Source organism: Globicephala melas, chromosome 5, assembly GCF_963455315.2.
Source record: "Globicephala melas chromosome 5, mGloMel1.2, whole genome shotgun sequence".
NCBI lineage: Eukaryota > Metazoa > Chordata > Mammalia > Artiodactyla > Delphinidae > Globicephala > Globicephala melas.
In genome coordinates, this window is record NC_083318.1 from 94,482,728 (window position 1) to 94,498,249 (window position 15,522).

A 15,522-nucleotide genomic window follows, 5' to 3' on the forward strand; every position below is an offset into this window, starting at 1 on the left:
GAGAGTCCGCCTGCCGATGCAGGGGACGCGGGTTCGTGCCCTGGTCCAGGAGGATCCCACATGCCGTGGAGCGGCTAAGCCCGTGAGCCATGGCCGCTGAGCCTGCGCGTCCGGAGCCTGTGCTCCGCAACGGGAGAGGCCACAACAGTGAGAGGCCCGCGTACCGCAAAAAAAAAAAAGAAAAAAAAAAAGAACCCTTGGTTAAAAAATCTGAATTACTTCAACCTCTGATTAGGTTATGCTTTCCCTGTTTCTCTCCCTCTGACAAGAATTCCTGTCTCCTTTACAGGTTCTGCTAGTAAGGTTACTCTAAGCACAAGAAGTTTGGGGCTGCAAACCACCTGTAAGAACAGAAAACAGCCTAGGCAGAGAGCTAGAAATAGTGAGCAGAGGGGAAGAGGAAGTGTGGCCTTTTGTCAGCTTTACCCATCCTAATCTTGAGCTTCTTTCCCTTGTAGGGCTGCTTTCCTTTGATGAGGTTAGGGATGATCACGTCTTTGTTTTTTGTTTTTCTGTACGCGGGCCTTTCACTGCTGTGGCCTCTCCCGCTGCGGAGCACAGGCTCCAGACGCGCAGGCCCAGCGGCCATGGCTCACGGGCCCAGCCGCTCCGCGGCATGCGGGATCTTCCCGGACCGGGGCACGAACCCGTGTCCCCTGCATCGGCAGGCGGACTCTCAACCACTGCACCACCAGGGAAGCCCGGGATGATCACTTCTTGAAGTCACAGCATTGTGAAAGTCCCATCAGCCCAGGAGTACATAGCAAAAGTGCTTTTACACCTGTTTGTATTTAATCTTTACGTCAGGTAGAAACAACTACTCCCTGGGGTCTCCTCTCCCCCGGCCATTTGTTTATTTGTATGTTTGCTTTTTCAGATTAGAAAGCTGAGGCTCCTGGGACTTCCCTGGCGGTCCAGTGGTTAAGTCTCTGCCCTTCCAAAGCAGGGGACATGGGTTCCATCCCTGGTCTGGGAACTAAGATCCCACAGGCCGTGTGGCTTGGCCAAAAGAAAAAAAAAAAAAAAAAAAAAGCTAAGGCTCTGGATAAATCAAATTATTCAAGGTATTTGAGGAATTATCTCCAGTGAGTAGTAAAGCTGGGACTCAAAGTCAGGTATTTTGATCACTGCTGGAGCTTTTGCCCTACACCTCAGATACACCAAGGCATATTCTGGGACTGTGTTTTATTTATCAGTTTTTGTGTCTGTGCCTAGTACCATGCCTGGCATCTAGTGTGTGTTCATTAAACGTCTGTTGAATAAAAAGCCAGGGTTTATTATCTAAACCTACCATTTGTGAAGAGGAAGATGATACCTGGAAAGTTTTGTGGGAATTTTGATGCCTTACAGAGTTCAGGGAAGTTGAGTTTAAGGCATTTGGGACAGCAGCCACTTGGGAATGTGCTATTTTCTTTTCAAGGTAGAGGCTTAAGTGTGGGTAGGTTTGAAGGACACTCCTCAGGAGTTGAGGATTCGCTGAATGAAGGCATTGTTTCTGTGTGTCTGTGCTGCTGTTTATTTCCTGCTCTGTGCCCACCTTGTGGTTTCACAGATTCAGATGTCACTGAGGACAGCTGGTTCCCTGTCAGGCCTCCATGGGGTTATGGGGGGCAGACTACCACCCAACCCCACTGCACCTCCATCAGTGTGCTGCAGAAGACCAAATATAATGAGATAAGTTCCCTCCAAGCCCTTCTTGGGGACTGCCAGATTTCTGATTCCCTATTTTGTATGCACACATGATGAAGGAAAATTGCCCTCAAGAGAGCTTAGCAAAGACTGAAAGGCAGCTGACAGGTAAAGGCTGATTAGCCTCGGGGAGAATGTCTTTTTGATACCTAAGACCTACAACTGCAGCAAAGTGAGCCAACGTGATAAGGACAAATAGAGCCTTGGAGGAAGGCTGTCATGAAAAATTTTTTTTTAATTTTTGAAATTAAAAAAATTAACACACATCCAAAACCAAAAAAGAATCAGCAGAGTCAAAAGAGAAGACTTGCCTCATTTTCTCCCCCAGAAGATAATCATTGTTAAAAGGAGGTTTTTTTTTTTTTTTAAAAAAAGGATGATTTAATTACTGGACCAGTTATTTTTTAATGATTGCTTTCCTTTATCTTAAAAAGATACGTGGACTAAAATGAACAAGCGGCTCCATATCAGAGAACTTGGTAAGTCTTTTCTATACTGAACAGGATCTGCAAAGAGGAGGAAATTCAACAGCATTTACAAAGCTTTCTTGAGAGAGAACTGCTCATGATTCAAGAGGCTGCCTGTTAGAAGATACATCAAATAACAATTATAAAATAAATAGTATACATTTTGTAGACCTTTATAACAGTTAGTGGTGTAGGCAAAGGTCAGTTTCCCCATTTCTTCCTTTTTGTCTTATATCTTCTCTATTATTTAAAAAATCTTCTACCACATAATTTTACATTTCCTTCTTCACATCACTTATTCTATATCTTATGTTCCTCTTCTACCTTTGCCCTTTTATTTGAAAAAAAGTCCCCATTTGTTAATGTAATTTTATTAAATTTCCAAAACCCGAACAAGGCCACACCTCTCTGAAATAGGAGGATTAGCTCTTTGAGCTGCCCTCCCCCCAGTTGCTCTGTGCTCCAGGCATCTATGTCTAGTCCCAGCTAATATGCAAAGGGATCTATTTCTAAAATTCCTTAGCTGCTCTGGAAAAAAGAAAAAGCTGTTGTGAAAGCTATGTTATGTGCATATTTTACAAGTAACCAAACAATTTTACAAGTAACCAAACATGCACAGAAAACATACAGAAGGGCGGAAAAGAGAAATCAGTTCCTTAGGGCTAATTATTTAGAGTAGAACTCGAGAAAGTGCTATTTACCGATTTGCATATTTAGCAGATGGCCAGCGAGGAACTGAAGCAAGAGAAAGTAAAGAAAAAAAAAATATATATATATAACTATAAACGTTGGAGGAGAGCCTCTTACATCCCCCAAAAGATATTCCATGTGAAATTTTCTCTGGCCTAAGGCACTCTTTGCTTTGCTTTTTGCCCCGCCTCAGGAGAGGTGTCGCCTCTTAATAACAACTCTGTAATGGACAATAAATGATAATTTATGGGTGACCAAGGACCAAGAAGCCTCTCTGAGTCTTCATTAAAACAACAGTACAAGTACAACCTCAGGAGGTAGGCAATTATTAGATGTTTGCTTGCCATTGTCAATGTGCACAGGTAATTTTTTGTTTTTAAAAGTTCCTTTATTGAATATTTATTTTTATTACGGAAAAATTTCAAGGTACACAGAAGTAGAAATAATAGTATAACAAACCCTCCCGTGTCCATCACCCAGTTTCAACAACTCTTTTTGCCAATCTTGTTTCACAGTTCCTCTGCATTATTTTTTTTCCTTTTGGTCGGTAACCTTTAAAGCAAATACAAAGATGATAGCATTTTACTCGTAAATATTTCAGTAAGCACCCCGAAATTTTACAATAACTTGACTGGTTATCGCAAAATTGACCTGCAGAACAAAATAAAGAAGGAACGTAGAAAACCCTCCCGTGGTGGAAGAAGTTGTCACAAAGGTTATCTAGCTATTCTAGCTCTTCGGAGGTGAGAACTATGCGTGGTATTCCCTTGGGACCGGGCCGGGGTCGGGGGGGGGGTCGGGGGGGCAGTGTTGGTGATAGCGGTGGGAAGGTACAGACCCCTGGGCAGGTTAGTGAATTTCTCCGAAGTGGTCCACCCAGGCATGCGCAATCCAGACACCAGAGTTGCTAAGGCCCTGAGGCAGATAGAAGCGCAGGATACAGTGAAAACCAATCAGAGGGCTCAAAGGATAATCAGTTAGCCAATCCGGATTCGAGACTGAATCAGAGCTTCAGCGTCCTACTCGCCCCCCATCGATATCCAATCGGGGAGCCCGCTACTTTGGGCGGACTTTTCAAAACAGAGAAAACAAAACAAATCGGGGACCTTTAAAAGGTGCAATGCGACCAGAAACTATCTCCTTCCGCCCCTCACGCCTATCACTCCCTTTCCTTCCTCCGTAGGATCAATCGAGGAATAAGGCCGTGCCCAAATTCCATCCTCCTCCTTGGGAGGGAGGAGTGGCTCAGTAAAGCAAAGGCGAGTTGACGAGGCTACAAAGCTGGCTGGAGACGTACACTTAGGGGAGGGACTCTTTTTCAAAGTCTGTTGAGGAGGCTGCGGATCCCTCCGCGGGGAGTCACGTGCCCCGCCCCCTTGGGGGCGTCGGAAACTCAAAACAAAAACAAGGGGTTTTGTTGGGGCCTCCGCGGTGGTGGCAGCGTCAGCGGCGGTGGAACCCATAGTGGGGCAGGGCTTGAGGGACCGGCGCAGCGCCCCAGCCGGAGGGTGGGCGCGCGGGGAGTGGGATGAAGCCGGGGCTGTGAGGCCGAGGCGGCGGTGGCAGGGGGTAAGGGTCGGATGCCGGTTGGGGGCACCACTGAGGCGGCGGGTCCCTGACCTCGGAGGCAGGTCCGGACGTCCCCGCCGCACCCAGTCCCATCCGACCGTGACGCCGCGGGCCGGTGGAGGCGCGGCTCCAGCACGGTGAGTGGGCCCACCCGGGATCGCGGAGCTTCTTTGTTCATGGTCGGGACTGCGAAGAGGGATGTCAGAGTGCCCACCCCTCAGCTTGGGGAGCGATTCCGGTTCTGCCCTCAGCCCTGGGGCAGTGGGCGCCCAAAGGCGGAGAGATGCTGATGGGATGGATGGATGGAGGGTCGAGGAGGCTGAAGACAGTTCTTTGGTGTCCCCCCCTCCCTCATTTTGTCACGGTGGCTCGCTGGGGTGGTTCTTCTTGGATTGACAGCTCCGGGTCTCCGCAGAGTTGCGGAATCAGGGCATCGGTGGATGGAAGGGTATTGTCTGGGCACGGGGCGGGCTGCCGACCGGGTGGGCCGCGCCACCCCAGCGCTCTCTGGGACCTAGGTCTCTGCCCCTCGGGTTTTGTTCAGAGGAGGCGCTGCCGAAGCGGATGGGGAAGGCTTTGGGGCCGGACTCCAGCGAGAGGGGCTTCTGGAAATGGGCTCCGCGGGAGGGGCGGGGCTCGGGAGTCTCCTCCCTCCGGTTCTTTGTTCAGTCGCGAGACTTTCCCTCCCCCCACGTTGTGCAAAGCCCCTACCTCCCGGACCCGCAGCCCTCGGAGCCCCCAGTGCGTTCCACTGGGCAGAAACCCCTCCGCCCGCGACTTCAGGTGGAGCGGACCGTCCGGACACCGCCGCCAGAGGACAGTTTCCTGTTTGTGAAGCAGCTGGGAGTCCGGGGCTGGCCGGTCTGACCCAGCGCTAGCCGGCGGACGTGACCACGGCCCCTCCCCCTGCCACACCTCCCTGGCGGTGGGGGAGGATTGCTCCGGGGTTCGGCTGGACGTGACTGGTGCCCTCACCCGCTTTTCTCTGGGGTGTGCTGGGGCGCCCCTCGCTGGAGGTATTGGCCCCAGCTCTTTTGTGCTTCCCCCTCCCCCCGCCCTCCAGGATACATTCTAACTGTGTGTGGTGTCTTTGCTACAGATGAAGGATTTGGGGGCAGAGTACTTGGCCGGTCGTGAAGGGGTCCAGCTCTTCGGATTGTTGAACCTCTACCTAGAACAGGAACAGAGATTCCAACCTCGAGAAAAAGGGCTGAGCTTGATCGAAGCTACCCCGGAGGTAAGTCCCAGGAAAGATAACTTGCTCTAGTCGCTGACAGGGCTTGGGCAGATAACTTTAATTTTTTTTTTTTTTTTTAGTTGAATCTAGACTAAAGGCTGCAAAGTTTCTTAAGACCACAAGTGGTCGTCCTAGAGTACTAAGATAAATCTTAATACAGGGTCATGCTTTTGTTTCTTAGCAAGAAAGAGAGTGATACTAAATCTAGGGAAGTGTGGCTTCAAATGTGGCACCCCCCCAGCCTGCAGCTTCAGAGTGGGAGACTCCCTGGGAATTGAGCAGGTCATTTGTGGAAATACCCTCTGCCTATGCAATACTTCTGTATAGCAGGCTCTTAAGTGATTTTTTTTTTTTTTAAAGAAAACAAGCAAGGAATCTTCTAGATGTCCATTACAAGGGAATTGAATTATGTTTGCTCTTATCCTCTGGAAGTGTGGCAACAGTTTGCTTTATATTGAATTGCTGAATGTCTTTTATGATGTATATTTTTAAAAAGCAGTGTTGTATACACATTTTGTATCTGAAAAATTGTAGTGCTTTGTATTCTTGAAGATGCAGGGGAAAAAATTACCTTATTTGAATCTGTGTGTATTGTCCATTGTAGTTCTAAGACAGTCATAAACTTTGGCTCTTGGTTTTTGTTGCAGAATGATAACACTTTGTGTCCAAGATTGAGAAATGCCAAAGTAGAAGATTTAAGGAGTTTAACCAACTTTTTTGGATCTTGCACTGAAACTTTTGTCCTGGCTGTCAATATTTTGGACAGATTCTTGGCTCTTATGAAGGTATTTCATCGTTTTTATAAATAAAACTTCATTTTTTTATACCCAGTGCCTAGCACGATGCCTAGAATACAAGGTTTCAGTAAATATTTGGCAAATGAATGTAATTATGTCACTATACATAAACATTTTTAATATTTGGAATTGTGATCTTTAGTCCGGATTAAGAGACTACAAAAGTAAGCGTATTATTGTATCTTAAGTTAGGTTCTCCTGTACCTCTTACATACCTTCTCTTTAAGGATGTGAAAAAATGAAGACTACTGTTTTTTTAGGTGTTTCTATATACATAGCTCTCAAAATAAGGTTTTCATATTTTCATCTTCTGTTATGTTTCTGTTGAGCCTAGGTGTTTTTAAACACTTGAAACATGGCAAATGGAAGTATAGCAGTATGTTAAAGGGGACCTATTGCCTTCACTATGAGAAATCTTTTCCAAGCAGGGAGCCACAGTCTCATTAACAATTACCAGCAAGTCATATGATATCACTTTTATGTGGAATCCAAAATATGACACAAATGAACCTATCAGTGAAACAGAAACAGAATCAGGGACATAGAGAGTAGACTGGTGGTTGCCAGGGGGAGGGGAGTGGGAGAGGGTAGGAGTGGGAGTTTGGGATTGGCAGATGCAAACTAGTATATAGAGAATGGATAAACAACAAGGTCCTACTGTATGGCACAGGGAACTATATTCAATATCCTGTGGTAAACCATAATGGAAAAGAATATGAAAAAGAATGTGTATATATAGGTATAACTGAATCACTTTGCTGTACAGCAGTAATTAACATTGTAATTCAGCTATACTTCAATAAAAAATAAATTAAAAAAAAAACAATTACCAGTAACTGTTAAATGTGGTGATACTTCTGCCAGTAGGATTGCTGTCAGCTGCTGGGTCAGTTTTCAGGGCACTGAAAAGGGAAGCCATCTGTCCGTGGCAGCTTGTACATATGCTCTACTCTGCACATCTGATGCAATATCTCTCTTGGGGAAATTTGCAGTGAAGTATGGGATGATTCTTAAATAGATAAGAAGATACAAAGATGAATGTATTATTTTTATATCCAAAGAAGTATATTTTCTTGGTATTGGAAGGCTTAATTTATTTTGGGGGAGGTTGTACTATTATGAATTTCATAAGTTTGAAATATAATGTCTAACTGTGAGAAACCTAGCTTTTGAACTTGCATTAAAAATTTTTACCTGCATTTAAATTAAGTAATTTAAATGCTGAAAATGTCTTTTTTGTTTCTTAAAGGGAGGTTAAGAGAGCTTAAAATGTAAAAACGATTAAGTATAACTGTGTGTAAGGGTAAGTACGGTGAAGCAGCTTGATTGTGTTCTGTCTTAAGAATAGGGGCTCATTACAATATTCTTTTAAGTGTGTGCTTTGCTAAGTTAAAGTGACAATTGTTGGAAGAAATGTTTTGTTCTTTGTTTTTCAGGTGAAACCTAAACATTTGTCTTGCATTGGAGTCTGTTGTTTTTTGCTGGCTGCTAGAATAGTTGAAGAAGAATGCAATATTCCGTCTACTCTTGATGTAATCCGGATTAGCCAATGTAAATGTACTGCTTCTGACATAAAACGGATGGAAAAAATCATTTCAGAAAAATTGCACTATGAACTGGAAGCTACTACTGCCTTAAACTTTTTGCACTTATACCATACTATAGTACTTTGTCATACTTCAGAAAGGTAGGTGGGATTAAAAATTAAGATTTTCTACTTGAGCATTGCTATAAGTAACAGTAAAGAATTAGAACTCTAGTGAAATTTGTTTTTACCTGCTCCAAACTTTCAGCCTGGACTTTTAATAAATCCTTAGAATTGTTTAAATCTTTAGAAGTTTAATAAATAAATATTTTGTTCTTTCTTTTCATTGTATAGGAAAGAAATACTGAGCCTTGATAAACTGGAAGCTCAGCTGAAAGCTTGCTGCTGCCGACTTATCTTTTCAAAAGCAAAAGTAAGTCAATTTCTTTCTTATATATATCTCACAGTTTCTGTTTTTCCCCCTGCAGTTTCCATTTTGAATTAAAAAAATTATTTTTCTTTTTTTTCTTGTAGCCATCTGTATTAGCTTTGTGCCTTCTCAATTTGGAAGTAGAAACTTTGAAATCCATTGAATTATTGGAAATTCTCCTGCTTGTTAAAAAACATTCCAAGGTAAATATCTTCAGAACTTATTCTTTAAAGCAAGTTTTTTCCTAGTGTCTTATTTTATCTTTTCTGTAGTGACTTAATCATTAAGTAACACTTTATGGGGCTCTTAACTGTTACTCATTTATTCTTGTATCTTAAGTGTTGATGTTCTACAAATGCAGCTTCAACCCAGACAGTATTAAGCTGGAAGGGAACCTGGTCACTTAGGCTAGCTTCTTTCTGCGTTTAGACATCCCTTCTGTAGTCTTCTTGCCAGTTGGTAATACAGCGGTCTACATTGCCCCATGCACGTTGTTCTATAATGCGTATTAAGGGCTTCCCTGGTGGCGCAGTGGTTAGGAATCCACCTGCCAATGCAGGGGACACGGGTTTGAGCCCTAGTCCAGGAGCATCCCACATGCCGCAGAGCAACTAAGCCCATGCTCCACACTGCTGAGCCTGTGCTCTAGAGCCCACGAGCCGCAACTGCTGAGCCTGTGCTCCGCAACAAGAGAAGCCACCACAATGAGAAGCCCGTGCTCTGCAACGAAGAGTAGCCCCCGCTCGCCACAGCTAAAGAAAGCCTGTGTGTAGCAACGAAGACCCAACACAGCCAAAAATAAAAAATAAATTTATTAAAAAATAAAACCCATATTAAGAAGTAGAGTTAGTAAATGCACGAATGGCATCCCATTACATCTGTAGGACTGAGTCATCGTCCCTTTAGTAGCATTACCAAGATAACATCAGCTATGTTGTTTTTTGTTTTTGTTTTTTTTTGCGGTACACGGGCCTCTCACTGTTGTGGCCTCTCCTGTTGCAGAGCACAGGCTCCGGATTCACAGGCTCAGTGGCCATGGCTCATGGGCCTAGCTGCTCCACGGCATGTGGGATCTTCCTGGACCGGGGCACGAACCCGTGTCCCCTGTATCAGCAGGCGGACTGTCAACCACTGCACCACCAAGGAAGCCCTGGCTATGTTTTTCTTTTAAACTCCTTTGTCAGGCTAGCCTGATAAGTTTTTTCAATCATAAAGAGGTGTAAACCAAACATAAGCACAGTCCTTTTTCTTACACTGATAGTCTAGTTGGAGAAGTATGGAACTGAACACGAAGCAGGGTGTTCTGTCATTTACTGTTCTGTGTCGCAGTCCTGTAGGGTCTGTGTCTGAACATAGGCAATAGTTCGGGATTTGGTTAGCAGAGAAGTAGGGTAGACCGTGAGAGGAACAATGACTTGGAACCTGGTTCTACCAAAACAATCTTAGACAGTGGAAGTTTGGGCAGCAAAGGCTTACGGCTAGGAAGCTGGTGGACTAGAAGGGTTTGGGAATCATTTTAGGGTAGGTTTGTAGATAGAATATCTAGGTGATAGTCACAAGCAGGAAGTAGTACACCCAACTCAGTGGTTTTTAGAGGCCAAGCATGGAAATGAGGCAAAGAGTCACGAATGACCAAGATTTGGACCTAATGGTGGAGAGAATATTGGTACCATTGAGGGAAATTGGAGAGAAGTTAACTGTGATCAAAGAAGTATGATTTTAGGTACTTGTATACCTTTCAGATAGGTAGATGTCTAGCAGATACTTGGCAGTCTGGACTAAAAACTCCAGATAAATTATAGTTGGAGATTGAGATTAGCAATTTCCCATGAGGAAATAATAGTTGAAACCGTAAGAAATTTTGGGGAGTCCTTTGCTTAGCGGTTGATTAAAACTCTGGGTTTTCAGTGTTGGCAGTTTCCCCACGTAGGAGATGTAGGAGGTGATGTCAGGAGAATAAGAGAGTGGTAGAAGCCAGGCTACCAGGGGATTAAGATGTGACTGGATTAGGTGGAAATGGAGGCCAAGATGTTATAAAATCATCATCTGTTTTGTGGTCAAGTACATGCAACGTGAAGCATTTTGTTTTAATACGTAACTTCCAGCTTTTGTTTTAATCACGAATTTACTAGTTTGAATCTAAACCTTTTATAATAATGTCATTTGGAAACATCTTCGGTGAAAATTGATTCCATGAAATAAATTAGGGCACTCCCCAGTGGTGGAGGAACTGTGCCCTTCTGGGGGAATTCCTCTTCTCTCACACTGCCAACTTCTCCATTTGCATATATCTGGTGTCTTAATGTAAATGCGTATTTTAGCAATCCAAGTCATGCTATGTTACAGAAACATAAGTTATGTTAAATTCCTTTGCATTGCGACTGTCAAAGTATATACTTGATAATTGATTTATTAACAGACCTAGTGTTTTTAGGTTAGTGTGCTTTCTTAAGACAGGCAGAGTATTCTCTGTATTGAATCCTATGTAAACGATTTATACCTGTGGTGCTCCTCCCCTAAAGCAGTGGTTACCAAATTTTTACTGCACATTAGAATCACCTGGGGAGCTTTAAAAACCCTTGATGCCCAGATGACACCTCATATCAATTAAATAAGAGTATCTGAGGGTGGGAGCCAGGTGTTTTTTAAGGATCGCAGGGTGATTCCAAGGTGTGGCAAGGTTTGGGAACCGCCGTCATAACCTCTTCATTTAAATATTTTTTTCAGGTTAATGACTCCGAGTTTGTTTACTGGAGGGAGTTAGTTTCTAAATGCCTAGCTGAATATTCTTCTCCTGAATGTTGCAAACCAGACCTTAAGAAGTTGGTTTGGATTGTTTCAAGGCGCACAGCCCAGAACCTCCACAATAGCTACTATAGTGTTCCTGAGTTGCCCACAATACCGGAGGTGGGGTGTTTTGATGAAAGTGAAAGGTAAGCAGGTTCCTTGACTAATGACACTTCCGCAGACTAAATGTTACTGATTTTTGTGTATTAGAGCCCCTAGCTCTGATAGCATCATTTCTTTGGGTAAGAAAATTAACCAGAAGTAGTTTTATTAAAATAGGCAATAGTTCGGAAGTGTGCCCCCCCCCCACTTTTTTTCTTTATTAAAAAACAACAACAGGGGCTTCCCTGGTGGTGCAGTGATTAAGAATCCGCCTGCCAATGCAGGGGACGCGGGTTCGAGCCCTGGTCCGGGAAGATCCCACATGCCGCGGAGCAACTAAGCCCGTGCGCCACAACTACTGAGCCTGCACTCTAGAGCCCGCGAGCCACAACTACCGAAGCCCATGCTCCTAGAGCCTGTGCTCTGCAACAAGAGAAGCCACCGCCATGAGAAGCCTGCACACCTAAACGAAGAGTAGCCCCTGCTCGCTGCAACTAGAGAAAGCCCATGTGCAGCAATGAAGATCCAACACAGCCAAAAATAAATAAATAAAATACAAATTTAAAAAACAAAACAACAACAACAAAAACCAGCATCCCATACGTCATTACCTCCCCGGGACTTATAACTGGAAGTTTGTACCTTTTGACCACCTTCATCTACCACCCCCTCCCCCCAACTCCGGCAACCAGCCATCTGTTCTCTGCATCTGTGAGTTCTGTTTTGTGTTTTCAGATTCCACATATAAGTGAGATCATACAGTATTTGTTGTTCTCTGACTTATTTCATTGCTCCTGTTTAAAAAAACTGGTTGTTTCCCATCTTTTTTGCTTTTTGAAATACAGTTTAGTTAAGAAAACAGCATTCTGGGTTTTTTAACATTAGTATGAATTTCTAAAATGGTCCTATGGAAAGAGGCTGCGGGTTAAATGACTTGAAAGTAAAGAGAACTACCACCACTGATGCGGCAGAGTTCTGTAGAGATTTTTAGTTTTGTCAAATGCCGTTGTCTTATTCAGAGTTTATTTTTGTTAGTAAAGTGAATTATTTAATTTTATTGAATTTCACCGTTTTATGCTGTAGGGAGAAGAGACCATAAGTTCCATTTTCCTAGCTCGTTGGTTTCTTAGTTTGATATTTGAGAAGTTCAGTGATGCAATTATTGATGCAAGAAAGACATCAAAACCATGTGATAGGAGATCTTTGTCATTAGTTTGCATTTACTGGATTTAAAGTACTTAGAATTCTATAGTTATTGCTGACAGAGTTATTACTTGGTACAAGAATAATAGTTTGGCAAGTGGTAATTTGTTTAAACCTCTTAAGCAAATCTGTATTTTCTAAGGAGCTTACAATACACTTCACTTTAGGAAGTCCTTCTAAGTTAAATTTTGTCACTGTAGAGCTTAAATTTTGAATGTAAAAATCCTGAGACTAGAGCTGCTTGTTCAGCAGTTTAATTTTGCCTGTATGACATTTAGACGTGTTTTAAATGATGGGATCCTCTTCTCTCTGTTTTTCCTTTTAGCGAGGACTCTTGTGAAGATATGAGTTGTGGAGAAGAGAGCCTCAGCAGCTCCCCTCACAGTGGTCAGGAGTGCACTTTCTTCTTCAGCTTCAAAGTGGCACAGACACTGTGCTTTCCGTCTTAGAAATCTCATTGTTCTGGGTCCAAAATGAAAGTGTGTGTACAGGTTTCAAAGCAATAAATGGGGAGTAGGTAGTTTCCTGGTGCAGCCCCCATCTAGGCAGGAATTGCATAGACTCTGGAATACCTACCTTCTATTTATTATTCAGATCAGATCTGGCCTATTTTCATATTTAATCCTAAGCCATCAAATGGGTTAGTGCCTCTTAAACAATTAACAATACTTCAGACATTGGCACTTTATTTTTCTCCTTGATCTTTAGCTACGTGGGGGAGGAGGGAAGGTGCTGATACCTTCAATTTATTACTTTTCAAGAAGATTTTTAAAGTTGAATAGTGTAGCGTCAACTTTTTTATAAAGCCTTCAGGTGTCTTTACTGAAACAGATTGGGAGTGTGCAAGTGCTTCCTTAGCAGGGACAGTGGATAATCCTGTAATGGTTTATCTTAGATCTCTCTCTCTCCCGCCCATTCTCAGAGCAGAGAATATACTCTTAAATGTCAAAAACCTTTTTTTTTTTTGTTTTTTTTAAATGATCAGTGTTCTATCTGATGCAGACTCTAGAAACTTAGGAATTATAATGTTGACATTTCTGTGAATTTTGGTATGTAATATCTTCATTTCTTTGAGGTTTCTGCCAAAACAGAAATAAGCAACAGACTAGGGTTGTTGGATAGTTGCATTCCTAATGATTAAGTGTTGTCAGACTATAGTATTATTTTAATGTTTTTAAAACAATCCATAATCTAGGTGTGCATGTACCTGTATGAGAGCAGTGCAGCAAGTTGAACAGAACTAGGTAACTATGGAATTGATAAATGTTGACCTAATAGCACATTTTGTCTCATTTTCTTCTATTAAAAAAGTCTGCATGATTACATTGTATTTCCTTTGTAATTCACGTTTCAAAAATAATGGTATTGTACATGGGTGCCAAGACTGAATATGAAGTGTAAAAAAAAAAAAAACCTGAGTGTTTGTAGTATTATAGTTTTAAGCGTATCTGTGTGGTGGTACAGCCATAAGAATAGGGATTTATCAACTCTGTACACATGAGATTTTGTACAGAGAATTTTTTTAAACTTTATAAACTGTATATGAAAATGTAAATCTTTAAAAATGTACATAAAAATCCTGTATTTTTTTACCGTGTGTGTGATAGTCTAGTCATTGCATGTAAATATAATTTATTGTGTATTCTGTATTATAAATCATATAACGATGACTTACTTTTTTATTGGTAAGTCAGCATCCATCGGATGTTTTTTGAAGTGAATCTTTTTGAAGTAATAATAGATTACAACTCAGAATAAAAATATTAATGAATTGTACTCCTGTCTACAGTCACATTTTAATTTTTACCTTTTTGGTGAAAAAGAAAAGGTGCTTGCTGTATTTCAGAGGGGAGGCTTGAAGTGAGGCTGGAGCGCCTCCAGGATAAGCCCTGTCTCTGGTTACCAGAAGTCCTCCAGGTAGTATTTCCTCACTGCAGTTTGGCCCTGAGCCTTGGAGATACTGAAAGTGAATCTGTCACTGGAGAGTTGACCTCTCTCTGGGGTGTACTCATATTAAAAGAGTGACATATTAACCTGAATGCCTATTAGTTTATAGCGAAAGCCAAAAGGTATCAAGTAGACCAGAATACTCACGTTGGCAGGTTAGTACAGTTTCTCTCTCTGCAGACAAGCCAACTTCTCTTCAGAAGGCCGCTTGGTGAATAAGCACTAGGGGAGTTAGCTTTGACTGGACCTTGCCAGCCTCTAGCTCTTTGGATCTTTTTTCCCAAGCTTTAGGCTTCATCTGCAAGTGGTGGCCTCCACCACCCTTTTTTTTTTTTTTTTTTTTTTTTTGCATGGGTTTCCTTATCTAGTTTGGTTTTGTAGACCTTTGTTTGTTCTAGTTGGTTAGAAAATGAAATACACAGAATATGGTTTTCATGTAATACCTCTTCTCCCCTGGCAATAGGGACATGTTTTCCTACCCTCCTAGTGGAGAATCTCTGCTTGAATGACCCTCCCTCTCTTATTAAGCAATTTGGCAAATAGTAGACAATATTTTCTGCTTTCAGATTTTGATTTGTTGAGCTGTAAAAGTCATTTGTGGCTTTGCAAGTCTTGAACCCTCTTCATTTCTTCTAGGGTTTTATTGCTTTTCTTACTACATGGTCTTTCTGTGTGAATCTGTCCACACGTGACTTCATCTGTTCTCCTTTCTGGAGAACTCCCAGCCTATTTGTTCAAAACTGGTCATCCCACTTGGAAGTTTCTGATTACGCCCAAACCTGCTCTTCCTGTGTGTCTGTTTTGAGAGTAGGTATTCCATCTACTCAAGCTGGAAACTTAGGTGATTTCCTCATTTCTTCTTGCCTGCTACCTCCGGCTGGGAGGTCACCATTGATCATTTATACTGTGTATCTACTCTGTCTCCACTTTTCTGACATTGGCTTGGCTCAGACCTGTTCTCTATTAGCAGGGTTACTATTGTACAATATCCTAATCATCTCTCAGTCTCCAGGCTTACTTCTGATCCCCTTGCTGCCTGGGTATCCTTTTGAAATATGCAAAATTTTAAAAAATATGCA

The 15,522-nt window shown here is 42.6% G+C and overlaps 1 protein-coding gene across 3 annotated transcripts; it reads left to right on the top strand.

Moving 5' to 3' along the window:
• The first annotated feature begins 4,197 nt into the window (after positions 1–4,197).
• CCNG2 (cyclin G2) lies at positions 4,198–14,279 on the top strand. Of its 3 annotated transcripts, XR_009564049.2 has the most exons (9): positions 4,198–4,552; positions 5,515–5,652; positions 6,300–6,437; positions 7,886–8,136; positions 8,329–8,407; positions 8,509–8,607; positions 11,132–11,337; positions 11,578–12,004; positions 12,822–12,960. XR_009564049.2 is itself a non-coding variant. In XM_030877932.3 (8 exons), exons 2-8 carry the CDS (start codon positions 5,515–5,517, stop codon positions 12,943–12,945), a joined length of 1,035 nt encoding a protein of 344 aa, XP_030733792.1. In that variant the 5' UTR covers positions 4,206–4,552; the 3' UTR covers positions 12,946–14,279. The 3 variants fall into 3 exon arrangements, 2 of the variants coding, with proteins under 2 accessions (XP_030733792.1, XP_030733793.1); XM_030877932.3 differs by lacking the exon at positions 11,578–12,004 and having other exon boundaries at positions 4,206–4,552; positions 12,822–14,279; XM_030877933.3 differs by lacking the exons at positions 4,198–4,552; positions 11,578–12,004 and adding an exon at positions 4,591–5,431 and having other exon boundaries at positions 12,822–14,279.
• The last annotated feature ends 1,243 nt before the right edge of the window (positions 14,280–15,522 follow it).